Source organism: Syngnathoides biaculeatus, chromosome 17 (genome assembly GCF_019802595.1).
Source record: "Syngnathoides biaculeatus isolate LvHL_M chromosome 17, ASM1980259v1, whole genome shotgun sequence".
Lineage (NCBI taxonomy): Eukaryota > Metazoa > Chordata > Actinopteri > Syngnathiformes > Syngnathidae > Syngnathoides > Syngnathoides biaculeatus.
In genome coordinates, this window is record NC_084656.1 from 15,208,016 (window position 1) to 15,228,658 (window position 20,643).

A 20,643-nucleotide genomic window follows, 5' to 3' on the forward strand; every position below is an offset into this window, starting at 1 on the left:
GTAAGTATTCTGATATTACACTGTAATATAGCTGAAACATATTTAGAAAATAAAGTTGCTACTTTATGAGAAGAGTCATGTAATTTTACCATAGTAAGATGGTAATATTCTCCCTTTTTTAAATTATTTTTTACAAGACTTAAAGTTTTAATATTGCAAGGAAAAAGTCATTTTACAAGAAGGAAGTTCTTATATTATGAGCGTAAATATACTGCATTAAGAGATGAGGACTGTTGTCTCAGACCTTTGATACATGTGTAGGAATTCAAAAAATCATTTGCTATTGCATTAATTTTCTTCTAAAAATACAGCACTATTACATTTGATCAGTGTTGCCCTAATAGTCCTTCATAACAAGCAAGAAAAGAAAAGGTAGTCTTCGGCAAAGATGATTGAGCACTGACATCATCATAAATTTCACGTACAAAAGAGGTTCATATGGCAAGTTATGTACACATTTCTTTTTAAGATAGATATTAAAAGTTCTCAAAACATTTCCCACTTCTGTATATAGGGTGCTGGGAATCTTACTAGATTTTGAACCAAAAATATGAAATGACATCCAACCTGCAAAATATTAAATGGAATTGGTGAGTAAATAACTTGGTGTTCTCCTTAAGATAAGATCAGGTGTGCTAGCTGTCAAGATTCTGCAGTTTTCCAATTTAATGAATGCTGTTTTCGAAATCCTGCCTTTATTAAGTACATTATTCTACTCTGAGATGCTCGATCAATAACTTGTCCACATGACAGCAGACAGAAGAACAATGCTCCCTGCTTTAAAATATATATAATACATTATATACATGAAATACATGTAGGCAGAGCTTCACAGATGAAACGCACACACTTTTTTTTCGCATTTTCTACAAATACAAAGAAATAAATAAGTGATTATCGGTTTATTCAATATTGCCTCTGTATACCAGTGGTTGAGTTTGAATGAGGTGCACTATGGTGTGTCAGACATTGAGTGGAGAAAGATTCTGCAGCAGACGAGATTGTTGAGAGTTTTTTGCGGTACCTGAAGTGGACGTGAAAGCTCCATTGGAATCTTGGTTGATACTGTTTGAATTTGAAAGAAGGATCCATGAGAAGGTGATAATTTTCCCTCAAATCTGGGCGAGCCCTCCCACTCGCATCTTCAATGGAGTTGTAATAATGCATGAACAAGGGCTTAATTGAGCTTGATCACGCTTCCGAGGTTTTGCCATGTGTCCATCAGCAATAATCTTGGAGCATTTTGTGACATTTCCACTTTCACCAATGCATTCCTTCTATTTGAAGATCCACTGAAGTGATTAGATGAACTTGAAGAATCATCATAGTCCTTGTGAAGAATCCAACCCTTGGAACCGTGTATGGCTATGTGAGTGTGGACTCTTTTCTTTCTAACATGGTACATCAATTTATCAGGTTTAATTTTTTTTTTTTTTTTTTTTTTTTGCCTCTGAGAAAAGACAACATTAAGCGAGCGGCGCTTTTCATGCAGTCTGCGAGCAAACGTAGAAGAGTGTCGGAGCGGTTTTACCCACGTTAAAGCTCCACATAATTATCAGAACATAATGCAGCCGTTCATTTGTGCATCTGAAGAGCTTTACATTCATTCCAAAACAGAAACACCTAGAAAAGTGGGGTCATAATGTTTCAGGCTTCGGTCATTAAACGTGCTTGCCATTCCTTTTTTGGATCACGATGGAAATGTGGTTCAACATAACTTGGGATGTTAAATGACTGACAGCCTGATTATGATCACCAAACAAAAACAGTAGCACATCCACATGTTGTGCAACTGTTGGTGCATTAATACCCCACCGGAGAACGGTGCGCTTTGCAGAAGAGTTTCCAGAAGACAATAAGCAAAGTATACTGATCCACTGGACTCAGATAACCTGAGACAGGCTGAAAGTGGAAACAGACAAAATTGTGAAAGAGCTGAAAAGTGCTGGTTGCTCTCAAAATCCATGTTCATGTTTGACTGCGAGAGTCCAAGCAATGGTGGGATGTTAGGAATCCCCAAGATTCACTGAAATGGGTCGAGATGGAAAGTCTTCACTTGAACTAAATGTTGGTCACCCCGCTGTGTTCCCTTTGTAAAAAATTACTCAGTTCCCTTCAGCTTGGATTGTGACACCAAAAAAAAAAAAAAAAAAAAAAAAAAAAAAATCCACTCACTGATCCATAAAAAGTGTTCTTTATCATTAGAAAGTGCTAAGCCGCTCTAGGTCCACATATATTGTGCGTCTCCACATACAGTCGACATCAGATGTTGACACTGGTAGTGGAGTTGTTCATAAGGACTCTCATCTCCTGAATGCTAGTGATGATTTTCTTCTGATGTCCAGCAAGGTTCACCCCAACTCTCCTCAAGTCCCTGGAAAAAAAAGCACAGGAATAAGATCATTATTATGAATCAATGCACCTTAGTTCACTATCCATCCATCCATCCATTTTCTTCACCGCTTATCCTCACAAGGGTGAGTCTATCCCAGGTATCCTTGTGCCTCATACACGCATTACAATTTATGTACTGCTGCCTCCATGAGTTGAAATGCTTTTCCTGCCTTTACAAGCACTTCCTTTTTGTTCCCACACTTTTGAGCTCTGCAGCTGGCCGCAGCACATACGGTGTAAGATGCCAGCCAGAACATACACAGATCCAGTCGCTTCTTAGCTGCAGTCATCCTAGTTGTCCTCAAACTGTTTCCTTGCCAGCAAGTTTTTTTTTTTTTTAATAAATCCAACTGCATCTCTCAATTGACCTTTCCGACTTGTCAATTACTTGTACAATAATAGCCAATCAGATAGCCCCATTGTCTTAACCCCTGGTTTGACCCGCCCCTCTTGTCGTCATGTCCCACAAGCAATGCTGGTTACCGGTTACGTGCGCTTGGAAAAGTTAATGTTATGAACAAAATGGTCCTCAGATGCACTTGGGGAAGAAGCAATTCTGATGAAAGATATCCTGCTAGGTTACAAGGGGCCCGCTTGATTCATTTTCCAAAGCCTAAAACACAGTTGAGGAAATATCTACGATGGACTAAGGCTTGTGGAAGCGCGTGCGTACAACTAAGTGTGGACAATATCAACAAACAAGGCTGTATGTTCGAAGGTAAGTGAGGGAGAAGTATCTTCTCTGAGTTTGATTTAATTATTATCAGTGCTTTATACATTGCAGGAGAACAACTTTCACTTAGTGTATCACTGACCTACTGAATGAAGTGTGTCATGTTCAACATGAAGTTTGTGAGGTGTCGAACCTTTTTGCATCGATCGCCAACATTTCGCTGTAACTCTGACATTGCGTCCTGCTCCATCCAAAATCTTAATTCCGTGTACACATCTTTGCGTGAAATAGTTGAGACCTCTCTGTAGAACTCTCTTGGATAAGTCTGATGCATTTGGCAAAAAATATACCCCAATATTATCTGGAATACATGATAGAGAATCCAGTCCAAACCTGTTATTTTCAGTTGCCATTTTGGAAGATTGTGTGGCATGGCAACTGTAACTAACGGGGGGGGGGAGCTGAAGACCACCAGTCGGAAAGGTCTATTCTCTCAAAGTTCCAGTCTTGTCACTTGTCTACGATTAAAGGTTGACATTTTTCCTGTGATAGGGGTCTTTTGTTTTTCCACAATCTGCCAGGTAGTGTTTACTACTGCCAGCAGCAAGTCACATATGAAAACAAAACCTACGGGTATCATAAAACCCAAACGAGACTATATACAAGTAGCCTTACTCTGACGTCATCTGAGCGATGGTGTCCAGTGACGAGTAGCCTCCTTCCATGAAGAGTTCCGTGTACCGGCCCATTTTGATAGAATCCAGCCACTCGCTGACTGTTCTACTCCAGATGTTACAGTCCAGGTCTACACTGGCATGCTCCACTAGCAGGTTGGACACCCTGTTGACGTCAATCAAAACAAAGGCAGGAATGAATTGAGTGGGTTACAGGAAAGAAATATATCACTGATAATTTGAGTGGAGCCAGCAAGTGAATAAAATCCACTGATTGCTTGATTTAAGTCATCCCGAGTTTAAAACCTGGGACAACACATCTTGAACGTTGCACTGGGAGTGGTCAGAAGCACAAAATCAGCTATTGCGATTGGTCTCGGTTTGACAAATTACACTGGCTGTGCTAAATTAACCTATTCCAGCACTAAGATCTTACAAAAGTACCAAACTTTCCGATTGGATAAGATCTTTAAATGGGATTTCAAATTTTACGTTAAATAAATAAATAAAATAAATGAGATCCAGATGAAAGTAAGCTCTAGCCCTTGACGAACGTTTCTATTTAGTAATGCTCTGATTAATGTTTTTCCCAATAACGTTAAAAAATTTACTATTGTCAGATAAACTTTAACCTGGCTTTTGAACCAATACAACTATTGTCAGGAGCCTGCATTTCTCTTTTATTCCAACTGTAAATATGATCATATACCGTGTACTATCCTCATTATATTTTAGAAAGGAATATGTATTTTTTTGGTTAATTAATTCAACAAACCGGTGTGTTTAGCATGACAGAAACATAAAAGTAAGCTCACATAATATAGCCTTCAGTGCGCTACCATTTACTGTGATGCAAAGCTGAAAATTGTCTCCGCTCATTACAAAAAAATACATTCCATTATTCATGTCGACAAAGAGAGGGTGCCAAGCTTTGAAATACAAACGTCAAAGCTCGCAAACAGCATTTTCCACGCTGCAACTTGCTAATAGGAGCATCATTATGCAGAAAGTCTGGCCTTGCTCGAGCTCCTTTGAACTGTCAACCACGATTGCATTGGTTCTAACATTGGTAATTTACTTATGATCGGTGTTTCTCTTTGTGGAAAGGGCCAGTGATAAGCCATTATTTCATTGCTTCCACAAAGAAAATCAGAACTAAATAACTCCATTACAACACTTGAATGTTATTACACTAATGTAAAAACTAACTAATTGGATGTTAGAATACTTTGAAAACCAAGACCGCACACAGAAAACAATTGAAGACTATTGCTTATTCTTAAGAAAATCTATTTCATTTATGCCTTTGCCCCAACCAGCATGCAGGTATATTGCCATCTTTGTCCAAAGTGATTTAATTATGCAACCACACAAGAATTCAAGAGACTCTATTTACATTTAATCTGAATGATGATGAGTTTAGCTCAGAGTTCAATTCACCGGAGAAGCAATATGTAAAGCAATCGGAGAAAGGTGAAGAAAGAGCAATTTAGCAGTATCTCACTTCACATCCCTGTTCTTAAAGCCGAAGAAAGTGGAAAGCCAATTAAAAAAAACACTTTTTCCAGTTAGACCGTCTTAAATGTATAATTTTCCCTGCATGTGATGATTACTTTCTTGATCGGCGAAATGTATTTGAATAGCCATTACCAGATGTAAAGGGAACATATTATGCACAATTTATTTTTTAAATTGTTGGTAGACAAATTGTTGTGTGTCAGGAGTGCCAGCGAACTCAAATGAAATTAAATTATCAGCCCATTTCTGAGAATGTCCTTTCTGCTTCTCTGCCCTACTGTGACGAACTAGTGGGGAAAAATAACCACGAACCCTTAAACCACGTGAGGTGGGGGGGGAACCACTGGAGTGGTTGCCAAAGCACGACGACTACAATTACTACTCGAAGGCTGGTAAAGCAGAGCTGCACTGTTAAGAGCATTAGCTTCTGTTAATAATAAAATAAATTTTTTCGAACAACGTTTGGCTAAATTGTTGATGTGGGGTTGGGGGGGTATTTATACTTGGTGATATCATGTGCCACTACATTAATTGTTGAGTGTATTTCGGTGGCTTTATGATGAAATACCGTTTCAATTGGGTCTCAAGGTACATTCATTTTTCAGTGTGTGTGTGTGTGTGTGGGGGGGGGATTAAATTAGATTACCTAGTGGCAAGGAGGGGCTACTAACTACAATGAAGGTCATAAAAGTGCAAAATTTTATAAAGTGGCACTTGTGTGCATGTATGTATGTATGATGAATATTACGTGGGAGTTCTCACCTATGCGAGGAGTTGACCAGATTTTTCAGCGAGCAGGGGTTGCGAATGAGTTTGTCCAGTAAACATACAATCTCGTCAAACTTGGGTCGATTGCTGCGTTCTCGCTGCCAGCAGTCCATCATGAGGTGGTACAGTGCCTCGGGGCAATCCATTGGACCCGGTAACCTATAGCTCTCTTCTACTGCCTTGATGACCTGCAGAACGGCAATTCAGATGGGGGATGGTAGGACAATTTCATAGAAAAGTGCAATCAAAAGCTATTTCAGCCCTTCTCCAATACCTTTTTGTCAAGAAGTAAGGTCAAGATCATCAAACAAATGTAAATGTCAAGCAAAACTATGACAACCAATCAGAGAATGCTGTTTTTGAATGATGATTTTATTTATTAGGGAGAAAAAAAATTCAAAGCCATCTGGCCTCGTTTGGAGAAAGCCATTGTCCTCGTTAAATAATGAACTGTGGTTAATCACATTTTTGCAAAGCAGAATTTTAATTTTCACTGACCACACCTAACCTGATGACCTCCTGTTCATTCACTGAAACCGAACCTGCCAGACAAATTGAAGTGAACCAATCATCACAATCCAATGTATAAAATACAACTAAAGACAGACTCCTAAAGTAACTGTAAAAGTAAGCATTGTAGCCTTCAACAGAGTAACACCTCAAACGCATCATCTATTGGCTACACTGCATAGCCCAGTTAATCATTTGTGCAAGATGCAATAGTGAATCAAAGGAATAAATCTTGGCTCGCCAAGTTTGACTGCAGCGGAACGTCGCCAGGCTGGAGGTCTCAGCCTACTTCTGCTACGGCACAGACACTGGAGAAAATTGGGCTGTTGAGTTCATGACAGCTTCTACTTTGTGTCAAATTCCCTCCCGACCGGCCCTCCCTCCCTAAAAACAAAACAAAACAAAAAAAAAATGACTGCACTCAAACACACATGCGTGGGAGTGTGGAGAGAGAAGGCTAGCATGCCAAGAGGCAGAAGAACTACACAAAGCTGACTGGCAGGCAGCAAGAGATCAGAGAGGCAGAGGAAGAAAGAAAAAGAAGAAGGAAAAAAAAACAATAGGGAAGCATGGAAGGACACAGATGGACATGGTGGTTTTGAGACAAAAGACAGGACGAGAGAAAAAATGAGAAGAGAGCGAGAGAGAGAGAGAGAGAGAGAGAGAGAGAGAGAGAAGACGAAGGGTGAGGAATAGGAAACAGAAGGAGAGGGCTTACAGAAAGAGGGTGGAAGAGGCTGCAATTTCTTGTGCAGATCTGAGAAAATCCACCATAACGCTTTCAATTAAACATCAAACGTCTTCTCTACTTCCCTCCTCTCATCCTCTCTTACGTCCCACCCCACCCCCTCTCCATTTCTCCGAGACAGACAGCCTCATAAGCAAAAAGAGGTGGGTGGGTCTGGCAGCAGGGGGGGTGAGGAGGTCACAGCAGGGCTGCGTGTGCACGTGTGGTGGGAGTGCACGTGTGGGGTGCCTGCTTCGCAGTAACTCATCACTGTCGCGCCATTGGAGTTTTTCCCTTTAGGGTGACTTCTGGGTCGTAGAATACTTTTAAGATCCGGCTCCTCTGACACGCATTAGCTCTTCTCCTCACTCGAAAGTGATTTAAGTTCCCTACCGCTCCACAACCACTTAAAAATGTCATGTAATTTGCTCCTACATGCTGTTCTCGGCTAAAATAAAATAGAAGATCCACGGAGCAAGTGACTGTAAAAAGTGTGTGATATTCCCTCCCAGGAGGTTCGGCTTAGCTCCGCAACTCTGTGCTCGTTCACACGCGTCATTTTATCCGGCCCCCCATGCACACACACGCTGCATTATCTTGCCTTGTGTTCCCATTAAAGGGATTCATTCCCATTGTCGACACTTCGCAGCAATACTGTAGATTGACAGCAATTGCTTCTGACACAGCCCCTCCCATAAAGGAAACCTCATTCAGCTTCCGGAAAAGGACATTCCCGCATTTCACTTACACGTCTTACTCTCCCTCAACTTCTGTCTTTGTTGTACAGAATTTGCACATGGGAACGATGCCGTCAACCGTGTCCAACTCTCTACCAGAGTTGTCAGCAAATATCTCGTGCAAACTACTAAGGCAAGCAGATCTACAGTGAAGAAAACAAGTATTTGAACACCCTGCTATATTGCAAGTTCTCCCACTTAGAAATCATGGAGGGGTCTGAAATTTTCATCGTAGGTGCATGTTCAATGTGAGAGAGAATCAAGAAGAAAAATCCAGAAATCACAATGTAAGATTTTTTAATGATTTGTGTGATTCAGCTGCAAATAAGTATCTGAACACCGGTTTATCAGCTAGAATTCTGACGCTCAAAGACCTGTTAGTCTGCCTTTAAAAGTCCACCTCGAGTCCATGTGTTATCCTGAATCAGATGCACCTGTATGAGGTTGTTAGCTGCACAAAGACACTTCCCACCCCATACTATCAGTAAGACTCAAACTTGTGACATGGCCAAGACCAAAGAGCTGTCCAAAGACACCAGAGACAAAATTGTACAACTCCACACACCTGGAAAGGGCTATGGAGAAATTGCCAAGCAAATTGGTGAATAAAGGTCCACTGTTGGACCAATTATTAGAAAATTGAAGAAGCTTAACATGATAGTCAATTTCACTCGGAGTGGAGCTGCATGGAAGATATCACCTCGTGGAGTCTCAATGATCCTTAGAAAGGTGAGGAATCAACCCAGGACTACACGACAGGATTTGGTCAATGACCTGAAAAGAGCTGGGAGCACCGTTTCCAAGGTGACTGTTGGTAATACACTAAGACGTCATGGTTTGAATCATGCATGGCACGGAAGGTTCCCTCCCCTGTTTAAACCAGCACGTGTCAAGGCCCGTCTTAAATTTGCCAATGACCATTTGGATGATACAGAGGAGTCATGGGAGAAGGTTTTGTGGTCAGATGAGACCAAAATCGTACAGTTTTGGTCATAATTTCACGATCTCTTACTCCAACTGAAAAGCATGGAATAAGGTTCTAATGCACAATCATCCTTTCAATATATTCGATGGTCGCAGAATTTAATTTCAACTTATTAACTTTTAACTAATTAATTGACCTCCACTAAAAAGACCTCAAAGACAAACACGATCACACTTACGTCTTGATTGGACATCTCCCAGTAGGGCCGCTCTCCATATGACATCACTTCCCACATGACTATGCCGTAACTCCACACGTCGCTGGCCGAGGTGAACTTCCTGTATGCGATTGCTTCAGGTGCTGTCCAGCGAATCGGAATCTTTCCACCCTGTGACAGCATGCAAGAATATAAAAGGGGGTGGGGGGCACACTAGCATACTAGTTGGCTTCTTAGGGCGGAAATATATACAAAGAAAGTGGTGACATTTTATTTGCATCTTTTTTTTTTCAATTCTTTTTGCTTGATAAATGTAATAAACCTTATGATGTCAACAATGTTCTGGTCAATGTCACACTAAAAGTCAATGTGGGGTGTTAAAGTTGACGCGCTATATTGACTAATTGGTTCAATCCCCCCCCCGTCCCCATTAAAGCACATACAATATATTCAGTGTTACTTCGGCTGTGTGTGACAACATATGTGATGACATATGCTTATTGTACTGCACTAACTAGTTCATTACCATTCATAACCTCGAAACCTTGTATGTCAGGATCATCATAAACCGAGAACCCCCTATGCAGACCGGACATGACAACACACTGTTGTATTAATGAATGCTAGTTTAGGGACATGGATGACAAGGTTGATATTCTTTGCGAACTGACGTAGCCAAAAGCTGTGCGCGGGCGAGCGACTTCATTATCGAGCTTTCATCACTAAGATAGAACATTTCCCGTGATGACTGCTGAGGCAAATGTGCTTTCAGTCAATGAGAAGTGAAATTAGCTTGATGCAGCATTGATGAACACAGCAGCAGGATATCTCCGGATCTGATTATCTGAAGGGTTGGGATGTTGTCGCTCTACCCACGGATGCCTGAGTGAGAGAGTGAGTGGGAGAGAGAGAGAGAGAGTGAGTGGGAGAGGGAGAGAGAGAGAGAGAGAGAGAGAGAGAGAGAGAGAGAGAGAGAGCAAGATGTGCAGCCTGCCCGGGAGAGGTGAGTGACGGGATATTTGGGGCTAAGGCAGAAAAGCTCAGTGCTAATTGAGTGTTGGAGAGGCCGACTTGAGTACTAATTGGGCCTCTGTTTGCAGGAAGCCGGTGATTCCTCTGAAAGGATGTCACTCAGTTTGTGACACAGAGCTCATAATAAGGACCTTCCACTGCTGTGCACTCATTCAATGTGTATTCGACTGTCCGACATCACACACTCATTATACTGCTAACACACTACTTCTAAGGTGAAACAGGGTGTGATGACAGAGGATCAAACTCCTGAGTTTTGCGGCATATTTTTCCCTCAAATGGTTTCAGATTTCAAATTTAGACATTCCACTGTGTCCCCAGTTTTGGCTTCCTCATTCAACTGCAATGTCCGTCTTTCAGCATTTCATTGCTATGATTTATATTTTGTTATTTATTGTAAATGGAGTAGTTTGTCAAGTTTTAAAATGTCACCTTGGGCTCTGGGACAAGCAATTTCTTTTTATGTGAAAATGAAAACAGACTGCCGGATGCAAGCCCGCTTCCCAAATCAAAATGCGTAACCTCACCCGCGTGGTGTAAGCAGCCTCAGGGTCGTCCTCCAGAACTCGGGACAGGCCAAAATCAGACACTTTGCACACGAGGTTACCATTGACCAGAATGTTGCGAGCTGCCAGATCGCGGTGGACGTAGCCCATGTCAGACAAGTACCTGCATTCATTATTGAGAAGGACAGGACTGGATTTAAAAAAAAAAAAAAAAAAAAAAACGACGGTGATTTGTTGCCATTATACATGTGTGACCCACACAGGCATCAGTTTGTACCTCATGCCAGATGCAATTCCACGCAGCATACCAACCAGCTGGATAACAGTGAACTGGCCATCATTTTTCTGGAGTGAATACAGGAAAATGAAATTCAGTATGGACATAAAATCCTCTTCTTCTTTTCCTTTCGGCTTGTCCCGTGAGGGGTCGCCACAGAGTGTCATCTTTTTCCATCTAAGCCTATCTCATGCATCATCTTCTCTAACACCCACTTTCCTCATGTCATCAACCTTTTCTTTGGTCTTCCTCTCACTCTTTTGCCTGGCAACTCCATCCTCAGCACTTTTCTACCAATATACTCAGTCTCTCTCTCTCGCCTCTGAACATGTCCAAACCATTTAAGTCTGCTCTTTCTAACATTGTCTCCAAAACATCCAACTTTGGCTGTTAAAACCCTTTAAGACAGAACCCCAAAGCTGAGCATTAAAGAGTGGGGTATTAATGATTAGTTAAAAAGAAGCTTCAAGTAGCATTTTTCAGCCCATACAAAGGCATACTATTTCATTTACTATTATTTATTAAATCCACACTTTATTTTCATAACGCTATGAATACATACTGTATCATTATACAGTCTTTTGGGTATAAAGTGATCAAATGTTGCTTTCCGTATTGCATAGTACATTCTCTGTACTACTGACCACCCTTAGCCAACGCCCACTAAATCAAGTGACTTCCGAATCATTGTCTTAGACCCAAAAACTACTAAAACAGAAAAGGTATACAGTATAACACCACACTTAATCGTAGAAATTGTGTTACGTACATGTTAGGCTCAATGTACGAGTATCACTAACTGCATTGTCAAAATAGTGCAACAACTAATCCAGAAGCCCGTCGACATCATGGCAGATTCATTTATACTGTCCAGAGTACAGCAGCCATCCATGTAATTACTTGACAGGCATTACTGAGCTGCCCTGCCGGCTGCTGCTGCTCCTCCCCTTTGGCACGCAGGACCGGCCCGTCCCGAAACCACTTTCCACTGACCAGAACTGTCTGGCTTCTCACGACACCCAGAGGAATTTCTGGTGCCATTTTTCACAATGTGATGAATCACATTATTATTTTACATACAGTGTGTGTGTATATATATATATATATATATATATATATATATATATTATTTGACCTGCCTTGATTGACTATAGTTCAATTAGAACCTATAAAAAAAGCTTGAAGTACTGCTCAAAGAGATAATTCACATATTGTTGAATGTGTGTGAACATGGTTCCACTCAATAGTTGCGCCAATCACGTAAAGTGTGTTTGCACCAAGTAGCTACATTTCAGTTTAAATGTTTGAAGTTAATGAGGTAATGAGCTGGGATAATAAAAGCTAATTGTGCATCTTGTCATTCCCTGTGGATCCTCTTTAGCAACAACTGTGGTGCAGCATTCAAACAACTTCCAAATACTGAAGCTTTTTCTCCCTTTTTATACATATCTAGAGGAGTAAACACTTACACACTTCGGCAACAATTATCCATTTACTTATTACTGAACACCATTTCTGTCAGTTGTTGCATCTTAGTGGTTTGCTTACTATTTGCCTCTTTTGCTTGGATTTATTTAGTATCATCTTTACCACTGTCGAATTTTCTCATTATAATTTAGCTGTCCATCATATTCATCCTTCCTATTCTCTTCTGTTATTTCACAAACATTCATTCTACCTTGAGAAATGTGTCCAGCGATCCATTCTCCATGTATTCAGTGATGATCATCACAGGTTTGCCTGATAAGGAAAATAAAAAAAAAAACAAACAAAAAAAACGAGATTTGACAACTAAATTCAGTTATTATTTTTCATACTCATCTTTGATGATCAAGAAAATGTCTTAACTTTATTATTTTGGCTGCAGTTTGCAACTGAAAACTTTTGAAATTTTTTCTTGCTATAGTGCTTGGCAAATTTTCCAAAATAAGTAGATGAACTGAAAAGTAGGGGAGGGTTAGGGTTTAACAAAATTTCCCATTATATTTAATAGGTTTGGTGAATGTTCTGAACTCCTGCTTCAATGCCAGTATTGTATTGAGCAGAATAACACTTCCCGGACGAGTTACTAACTTTTCAGTGAATCTTATGTTCACTTTTATACATCAAACTATTTAAGGCTGAATGAATGGTGCCGGCGGAACGGTGGATCAGCCTCACAGTTCTGAGGACTCGGGTTCGTTCCCGGCACCACGTGCATGGGTTTTCTCCGAGCACTCTCGTTTTCTCCCACATCCCAAAAAAATGCAACGTTAATTGGACACTCTAAATTGCTCCTACGTGTGATTGGCTCCAGCACTCCCTACAACCATTGTGAGGATAAGCGGCTAAGAAAATGGATGGATGAATGGTGGCTCACTACTTGGTGGAAGCAGTGCACAATAATTTGCTTCAGTGGTTTCAAGACAATTCCAAGCTATCAAATTCTAAATTCATCAATGATTATTGGCATCCCTAATAGAAATACTAAGTTTCTGTTTTGTGAAGACACTCACTCTTGGTAACCACGCCCTCCAGGCGAATGATGTTAGGATGGTTAAACTGTCCCATGATTGACGCCTCCCACAGAAAGTCCCGTCTCTGATGCTCAGTGTATCCAGCTTTCAACGTCTTGATGGCGACCTGCATCTCCCTTTTCCCCGGCAACCGTAGTGGTCCGCTGCACACCTCACCAAACTCCCCTGCGGCAAACAGACAGAGCGTCTACACATTGAAGCCCAGCTTGACCTGTAAACGTCTTATTCGGTGGTACACTAGAGCAACCTAAAAAAAAAAAAACTTTCCCTTTTTATTCATTGTTATATTTTTAGAACTCGAATAAGGAGACTGTTTTTTGTGGAACCGTTTTGCCATGGTATGAATCAATCCTCGGCTCAACAATCAATGTACTCCGTAACAATAGATACATCTTCCCTTATGATAAACCATCATGGGTTTAATTGCACATTATTTCCATTAATGTTTCAAATATATTGATTTTGTGAAGTACTTCAGTTTTGCATGCTATTTTTTTTATTTTGGCTACACATTTGTAAACAGACTGCTGAGACTGTTTCTGAGCTTCCCCCTTTTTAAGTCTATTCTACATACATATACCGTACAGTAGATACTGTAGATACAATGATCTTGATATACTTGTATTTATGTATAAGACATTTTCATATGTAATATTTGTTTCTCTTCAGGACTTCCCACGCCAGTGGTGTTTGAAAAAGAAGCAGTTCAGAAGCACAATGCGATTCCTAAAATTACAGATACGGGTGGATGTGATATGGTGGTATTATACAGTATATAGAATATAATAAAGCAAAAGGGATGTGATCTTGAATAGATTATTGTACATAAAAGAGAGTCTGGACATAGCACATTGAGATAATGGAGCCCAAAAAAACAACCCACCAGCTCCAATGATTCTTTCAATGGAGATGAAGGACACCTCAATCTCTTGGGCAAATTCATGCACAGCCTGGTTGGGGTCTTCGTAGGTGAGGGGGTCAACGTAGGTACGCACTCCAGGAAACTTTACTGCAGGCACACATACAGTATGAATAGCACCATTACAATTTAAAAACATGACAAAATTACGGTTACACTATACCAGTGATGATTCACCAATCCTCAAACAATAGTAGTAGTCTTAAATACAAAGTTTTTTGTAGAACAGAAAATTATTACTTGACATGCTCTGCCCCTTCATGACGGCCTTACAAAAATGGAAACCATTTGTTTGTAAGGGTAATGTTGCAAAATGAATTTTAAATTATTTTAGTGTTTTTCTATCATAGGTTGATGTATATTTATGGCGTAGATGAAAAAAAAGTAGGGGGTAATACTGCAGGCAAAATTTTGCTCTTTGTGTGGGTCTTGGTCCCATATGCTGTCTGGCTATAATGAAACTATTATCTTTCAGTGTGACAACAAGGCACAGTGGCACAATGGTGCTTCTTATGATCCGACAGAGCAGTCTCAGTCACCTCTAATTGCAACAGATGGGATGTAGAACAGAATGGCAAAATGCTGCCAAATATATGAAGCTGTCAAGATGGATGAATGATCAGCGCTCCATTTGTACTCGGACGGTATGCCAACAACGAGAAGCCCTTAGGATCTTTGACTGTATTGTCGTGCAGAAACACATGGTCAGGGCTTCAGGGGTAAACTAACCCAGACCGACATGGCCACTATTTGAACTCTCAACTATAAAGGGCCGATGACCTGTCCTCCCACCCCAAAATTAACAAGCAAATAGCAAAAACAAAACATAATTGGTACCCAAAGAAACATGATCTACACAATTATTATTTTTTAGTAGAAAATTACAAGGCGGCGTGGTGGAGCCAATGCAGGGTGTACCCTGCCTCCTGCCCATTGATAGCTGGGATAGGCTCCAGCACTCCTGTGACCCCTGTGAGGATGGGGAGCTCAGTAAATGGATGAATGGATGGATGATGATTACAAGAATTTGAATTAATTAAATTCAAAAGTCAGAATTGTGGAGATACGCCGCACATTTTTCTCTATACAGTGACAAAACATTGTGGACTTACTGTGACCATTATGGAAGTGCATTTTCTCCTCCTCAGGATCTTGCTTTGCCTTGCTGTAACCGCACCTCCTAGGAAAGAGAAGAAATTATTATTGTAGTATTGCATTATATATTATTATCGTTTTTATAAGTAATGGCGCTTTTCGCGATTAGGATAAATCTGGTGTGGCATAGCTCTGAAGGGGCAGGGCAGACACGCTTTTGGTAATTTCATGGACCAGCGCACCTCAGTGGATCTACAAGAGGGATGTTTGCAATGTTGTGGTCGTCACCACAGTCAACTTAATTTCTGTCCAATCAAGATGGCTCCTCTCATTTCCTTCAAATGTGACATCTTGGAAATGCATTGACAGCCTATGACTTGACGGAAGAAAAAACAGATTTGCTGGAGGCTGAAGTGCACAAATTATGTTTATATGGGACTGCAAGACGCTTTGGTTGATGCTGGGATCGGCTACAGCACTCCCACGACCCTTGTGAGGATAAGTGTCTCAAAAATGGATAAAGATATAATGAGGATCTCAATATTAATAATGCATTCAATACATTGATTTATACAATGATTGCGATGGTTGGAGGCCTGCTGTTCACATTTTTGAATGGATTACATCTGACATCCACCGCAAATGTCCACAGAGCTAAGAATCTGTCTGCCACCGTCCCGATTCAAATCACCCAAATCACGTTTGAGTAGGAGTCTACCTACCTACCTACTGTGTCACACTCTTAAGTTAAAACTGATTTTCTGCCACACAAATTTTCACTCTACCAGGCACATGCCAAATGAGACAACTAAGTTTATTGCGCAGCCTTATGCTTGCAACAAAATCAAGATATGCCAGCTTTTGCGCTCCACTGTGGGTGCACCGTCAAAGAAACTAGAAACCCAAGTGTCATTTAATATACATTTCCTACAGAAATAAACCTAAAACCAGAAAGAAAAGTATGCATGATATTGCATTGTAGACATTCAAAGGCAGCAAAGTGCAATCGTTGCTTCACAATTTAATTTGGGTTTTAAATCTCTGCCTCTCAAAGTGGAGTTTTCAGGATCTCCTGGTGCTTGTGTGGACAAGCACAAGAGAAAATGGAAGGATTGACAGCCAGTAGACTATTTTGATGTATATCATATTTCCAAGATTTTCAAAAGCTTTACAGATAAGGAAAAGACTTTTTCCAAGTCTGCTTATCAATTATTTTTTCCCCCCATTTAGAATATAGTAGCCGTCGGTTTTTGTTCGCAAATGTTACGAATAAGGACCTTATTATAATAATTTTTTTTTCCCGTGAAACAAAAAATCCCCCCATGCGTCTGCATTTGTGCCAGTCCAAACAATTTCTCTCTGTCAATATTGATACATCAGAGCCATCAGATACAATGAGATAACCTAGATTAAACAAAGAAGATTTTGTACTTAATGCCATGGGCGCACACACGCACAAACACATACATTACAGCACAGAGCGAGTAGACGCGCAAATTATTATAATGCCAACTAACCAGCTATAATTGGAGCCAATCAGGAAATTTTTTGTGCCTGCCAAAAATGTTCAACACGGGCCAGAAACGGGAGCATCTCAATTTCAGAGCTGATGGAACTTGAAATTTACTTACTGGTATTTACAGGTTAGGTAGCGAAATCACAAAGTAATTTGGTATATGCGAAGACTTCAAGAAATGCAGGAGAGAGTTGATGGGCAACATTTTGTTTGTCTTTAGCTATACATTTTTACCATAGATATGAACAAAGGATGACATTTCTGCTCTTGTATGGAAGACAAAATGAAATTTGTAAATTGATTGAACCTTCCCCAAACCCCTTTTATCAGTCTTGCAGTTCAATGCACAAATGGTACACAAGATATTTTGAAATTATGAACTCAGACTGTCACCATGCAGCACAAGAAGGTCGGCCCAATTACCGCCTTACTTGAGCATGTTTCATTTAATTATATTTATACCTGAAAAGTGTCTGCTGTTGAAGTATTTACTTTAATAACCACATTTTGAGGTTATTGTTGATACATCACGCAACAAAAGAAAGCACGGCAAGTTTCTACTTTGCTTACCGTTTTTCATTTGACCATTACATTTGAGGCCTGGTGTTCTGTAGCGTACGACAGTTGGATTGCAGTCTTTATTAACATGTATAATTTGCAGTTTTAAAGTTTAGGGTTTGAATCTTGGGTCTCACTTTCCTGTGTGGAGTTTCGTTGTTCTCTTTAGGTTTGTGTGGGTTTTCTCTTTATCCTCAGTTTTTGTTGATTGAAGACTAAATTGTATGAAGGGGTGAATGTGAGTGGGAAGGTTTTTTTATTTCTATATACCCAATGAATAACTAATGCCCAATCAGGATGTGCCCCAACCCCTTGCCTAAAGTCAGCGGGTGGATAGGCTTCAGCTCATCAGCTAATGAGGTCAAGTTTAATAGAAAACGGATGGCTGGAAGTGTTTTTAATACAAATATGTACTGCATGGCTTTATTGCATTATTTGGGGTTTGTTGCTCAAGTAATGCAACACTCTAGTTAACTTAATTTTAATCTGTTATAAATCACTAATTTTTTTTTTGCTTTTGTCCCCCTCAGCAACAAGTACCGGAAAGTACAAATAATTTAAAAATTGTCACACATGCAGCTCTCTCTCTGTAGGACAGAAAATACAAGAGTCTTTGCATTGGCAGCTGGGTAATCACTGTACACACTATGTATGTACAGTGAATATCCAGCGTGTGTGTGTGTGTGTTTTGTGTCCGCCTGGGGGTGTCTAGTTTTCCGGATCTGTTGAGTCAAGGGATTTGAGCGTGCCCACTGCCCAGTAGCCACTTGGCCTTCAGACTTCCTGTATGGGGATTTCTGTGTGTATGTGTATGCATGTTAACTCGTGTGGACATGCATCACTGCGTATAAATGCATCTACACATATGTGCCCTGTTTCTATGTCAACGGATGTGTGTTAGCTGTCTGGACAGTGAAGATGGGGAGGGGTGGCCTGGGGCATACAGGAGATTGGGGGAATTGTGTGGCCCAAATTCAACAGTGAATATTTTGTCCGGCTTCCATTCTACGTCTCCCCACCTTTGCACGCATGCACCATTCTTGAGTAGTTTTTATTTTATTTCTTACAGATAATCGCTGCGTGCACACTATTTATTTTGATGAAATGCAACCTCTCCTTGATCAGTTTGAAAATTATTTTTTCCAAGATACCTTTGTGTGGGACAATGCACAACAAAGAATTTGTGTTAAGAATGGACATTGCAATAAGTTTGTGACTCTTCTGGCATTTTTAACCTTTGACATGAATACTGTTTCCATAGTTTTGTTGATGTAGATTTAAACGAGGGTAAAAAAAAAAACACCACTGCCTGATTGGTTATTTGACTGACACCTCCAATATAGCAAATTTAGATCGTATTTGATCATTTTTTGCTGTGATTTTTTTTCATGTGTTTATTTGCGTTGTTTGGGCAAATGTGAATATACTTTATATCAGCCTTTCAATTACATAAATCTCACATTGATGTGTACTGTACTTCCGTGTATCCTGCTGTTCATATTGAAGCATTTTTCTCCCCAAATTGTGCCACTTGAACAATGCAGTCTCAATTCACTATTAGTGTCAATTCGGTAGCTAAAAACATGCCCTCAAAAACATGGATGTGTTAGCATCATTATCAAGGGAATTTCACTCCATCCACGTTGAAATAGACTCCATTATAGTTGTTGAAAATGGCCCCTGACCTATCCTGTCTGATTTCTCTGCTCGCCCATTTGGCAGAGACTATGTTTGGGATGAATTAATTGTGCTATCTCCCTGTCAACATATTTCATCTATTATGCTGGTCCTGCTTCAAGACATCTACATCTAAATAAAAAAAGAAAACCTGAACTAACCAGAAAGACATGATTTTTTACATTTGCAATTCCTAGGCATGTTTGGGTACTCTCCCAGAGAGGCACAATACACTGGCAGAAAACAGTAAGGCTCAGCATATTGTAGAACAAGGATCAATGATATTCATGAGTCCAGGCTCTGACAGTAAAGCATCGTGACCACAGCAGCTGCTCTACTTGACCTCCACAGTGGATGCGGCTCAGAGCTGCAGGTTGTAGCTGTGATATTGATGGATGTGTCGGCTGCACCGCGCACCCTCTTTACTGACCCTTTATATAAACAACATAAGTTTAGCACTCCTGATGCGAACCTCTGACTCAGATCAAATGAGTTGAGGAATGCCTCATGATCAAGCAGCTGTGTCCGTGCAACTGCACATATTCAACCCATGACTCCTGTCGCAGTCGTCAAAGAGCAACAAACAGGGGCTGTCATAACAACTTCAGGCCACAAATGGGAGCTTCCACAGTGACCTGAAGGTAATCATAACATAGATCAGTGATTCCCGTCCAAACACGCGAAGCTGAGCTCCACCAACATAGACCAAATCCCCTGCATCGCCAGCATTATGCTGCTTAACCCTTTAACTGCCCATTCGAACAATCTCTAGAGCACATTAATAAAGCAAACACAGTGGACCCACACTATTTGAGGAGATGGCGACCAGCCCGAACCGTCAATGGCAAAAATCTGCAGAAAACTGATGCGCTTTATAAATGCATTCCATTTTTCGTTTTGTGATATAAACCCAAACAGATAGGAAGTCACAAAGGTAATATTACAAGTTTTCTTCAATATTTCCATGCAAACAAGAGGAATAAAATACAAAATGAATCAAAAATACAGTGAATCAAATGATCCCAAATATTGCAGCTGTGTATTTTGAAAATTCATTCATTATCATAGTATTTTTTTCCACATTATTATGCTCCTTTACTCCTTTTCTTTTATTAACCATCAAGTGACATAATTTAGTAGAGGCTCATATTTAGAAAAAAAATCATTTGTAAAATATAAAAAACATTTTGTATTGATTATTAAGCTAAAGGGTTATGTCGATTGATTTGGCACCATGGTTCAGGTGTTGGGGTGGTCGTCTCTCAACCTGAAGGGTGTGGGTTTGATCCTTGGCCCTTTCTTGATCAAGATACAGAACCCCCAGTTGTCACTGATGCTTTGATGTTCATCAGTAAATGAAGGAGTGAAATGAATGTTTTGAGCATTTTGAAGGTTGCCCTATAG

At 40.3% G+C, this 20,643-nt stretch overlaps 1 protein-coding gene across 2 annotated transcripts in view; it reads right to left on the reverse strand.

The window, feature by feature from the left end:
• Positions 1-1,431: 1,431 nt before the first annotated feature.
• The window catches only part of LOC133490696 (ephrin type-A receptor 5), a 125,743-nt gene continuing 106,531 nt past the window's right edge, over positions 1,432-20,643 (reverse strand). For both annotated transcript variants that reach the window (XM_061801083.1, XM_061801082.1), the window contains 10 exons: positions 15,506-15,573; positions 14,358-14,483; positions 13,454-13,639; positions 12,637-12,698; positions 10,959-11,026; positions 10,703-10,844; positions 9,165-9,314; positions 6,022-6,215; positions 3,743-3,907; positions 1,432-2,374 (listed from right to left, as the gene is read on the reverse strand). In XM_061801083.1, coding sequence (XP_061657067.1) covers positions 2,263-2,374; positions 3,743-3,907; positions 6,022-6,215; positions 9,165-9,314; positions 10,703-10,844; positions 10,959-11,026; positions 12,637-12,698; positions 13,454-13,639; positions 14,358-14,483; positions 15,506-15,573 — 1,273 coding nt within the window. In that variant the 3' untranslated portion in view covers positions 1,432-2,262. The remainder of the gene's footprint in view (positions 2,375-3,742; positions 3,908-6,021; positions 6,216-9,164; positions 9,315-10,702; positions 10,845-10,958; positions 11,027-12,636; positions 12,699-13,453; positions 13,640-14,357; positions 14,484-15,505; positions 15,574-20,643) is intronic.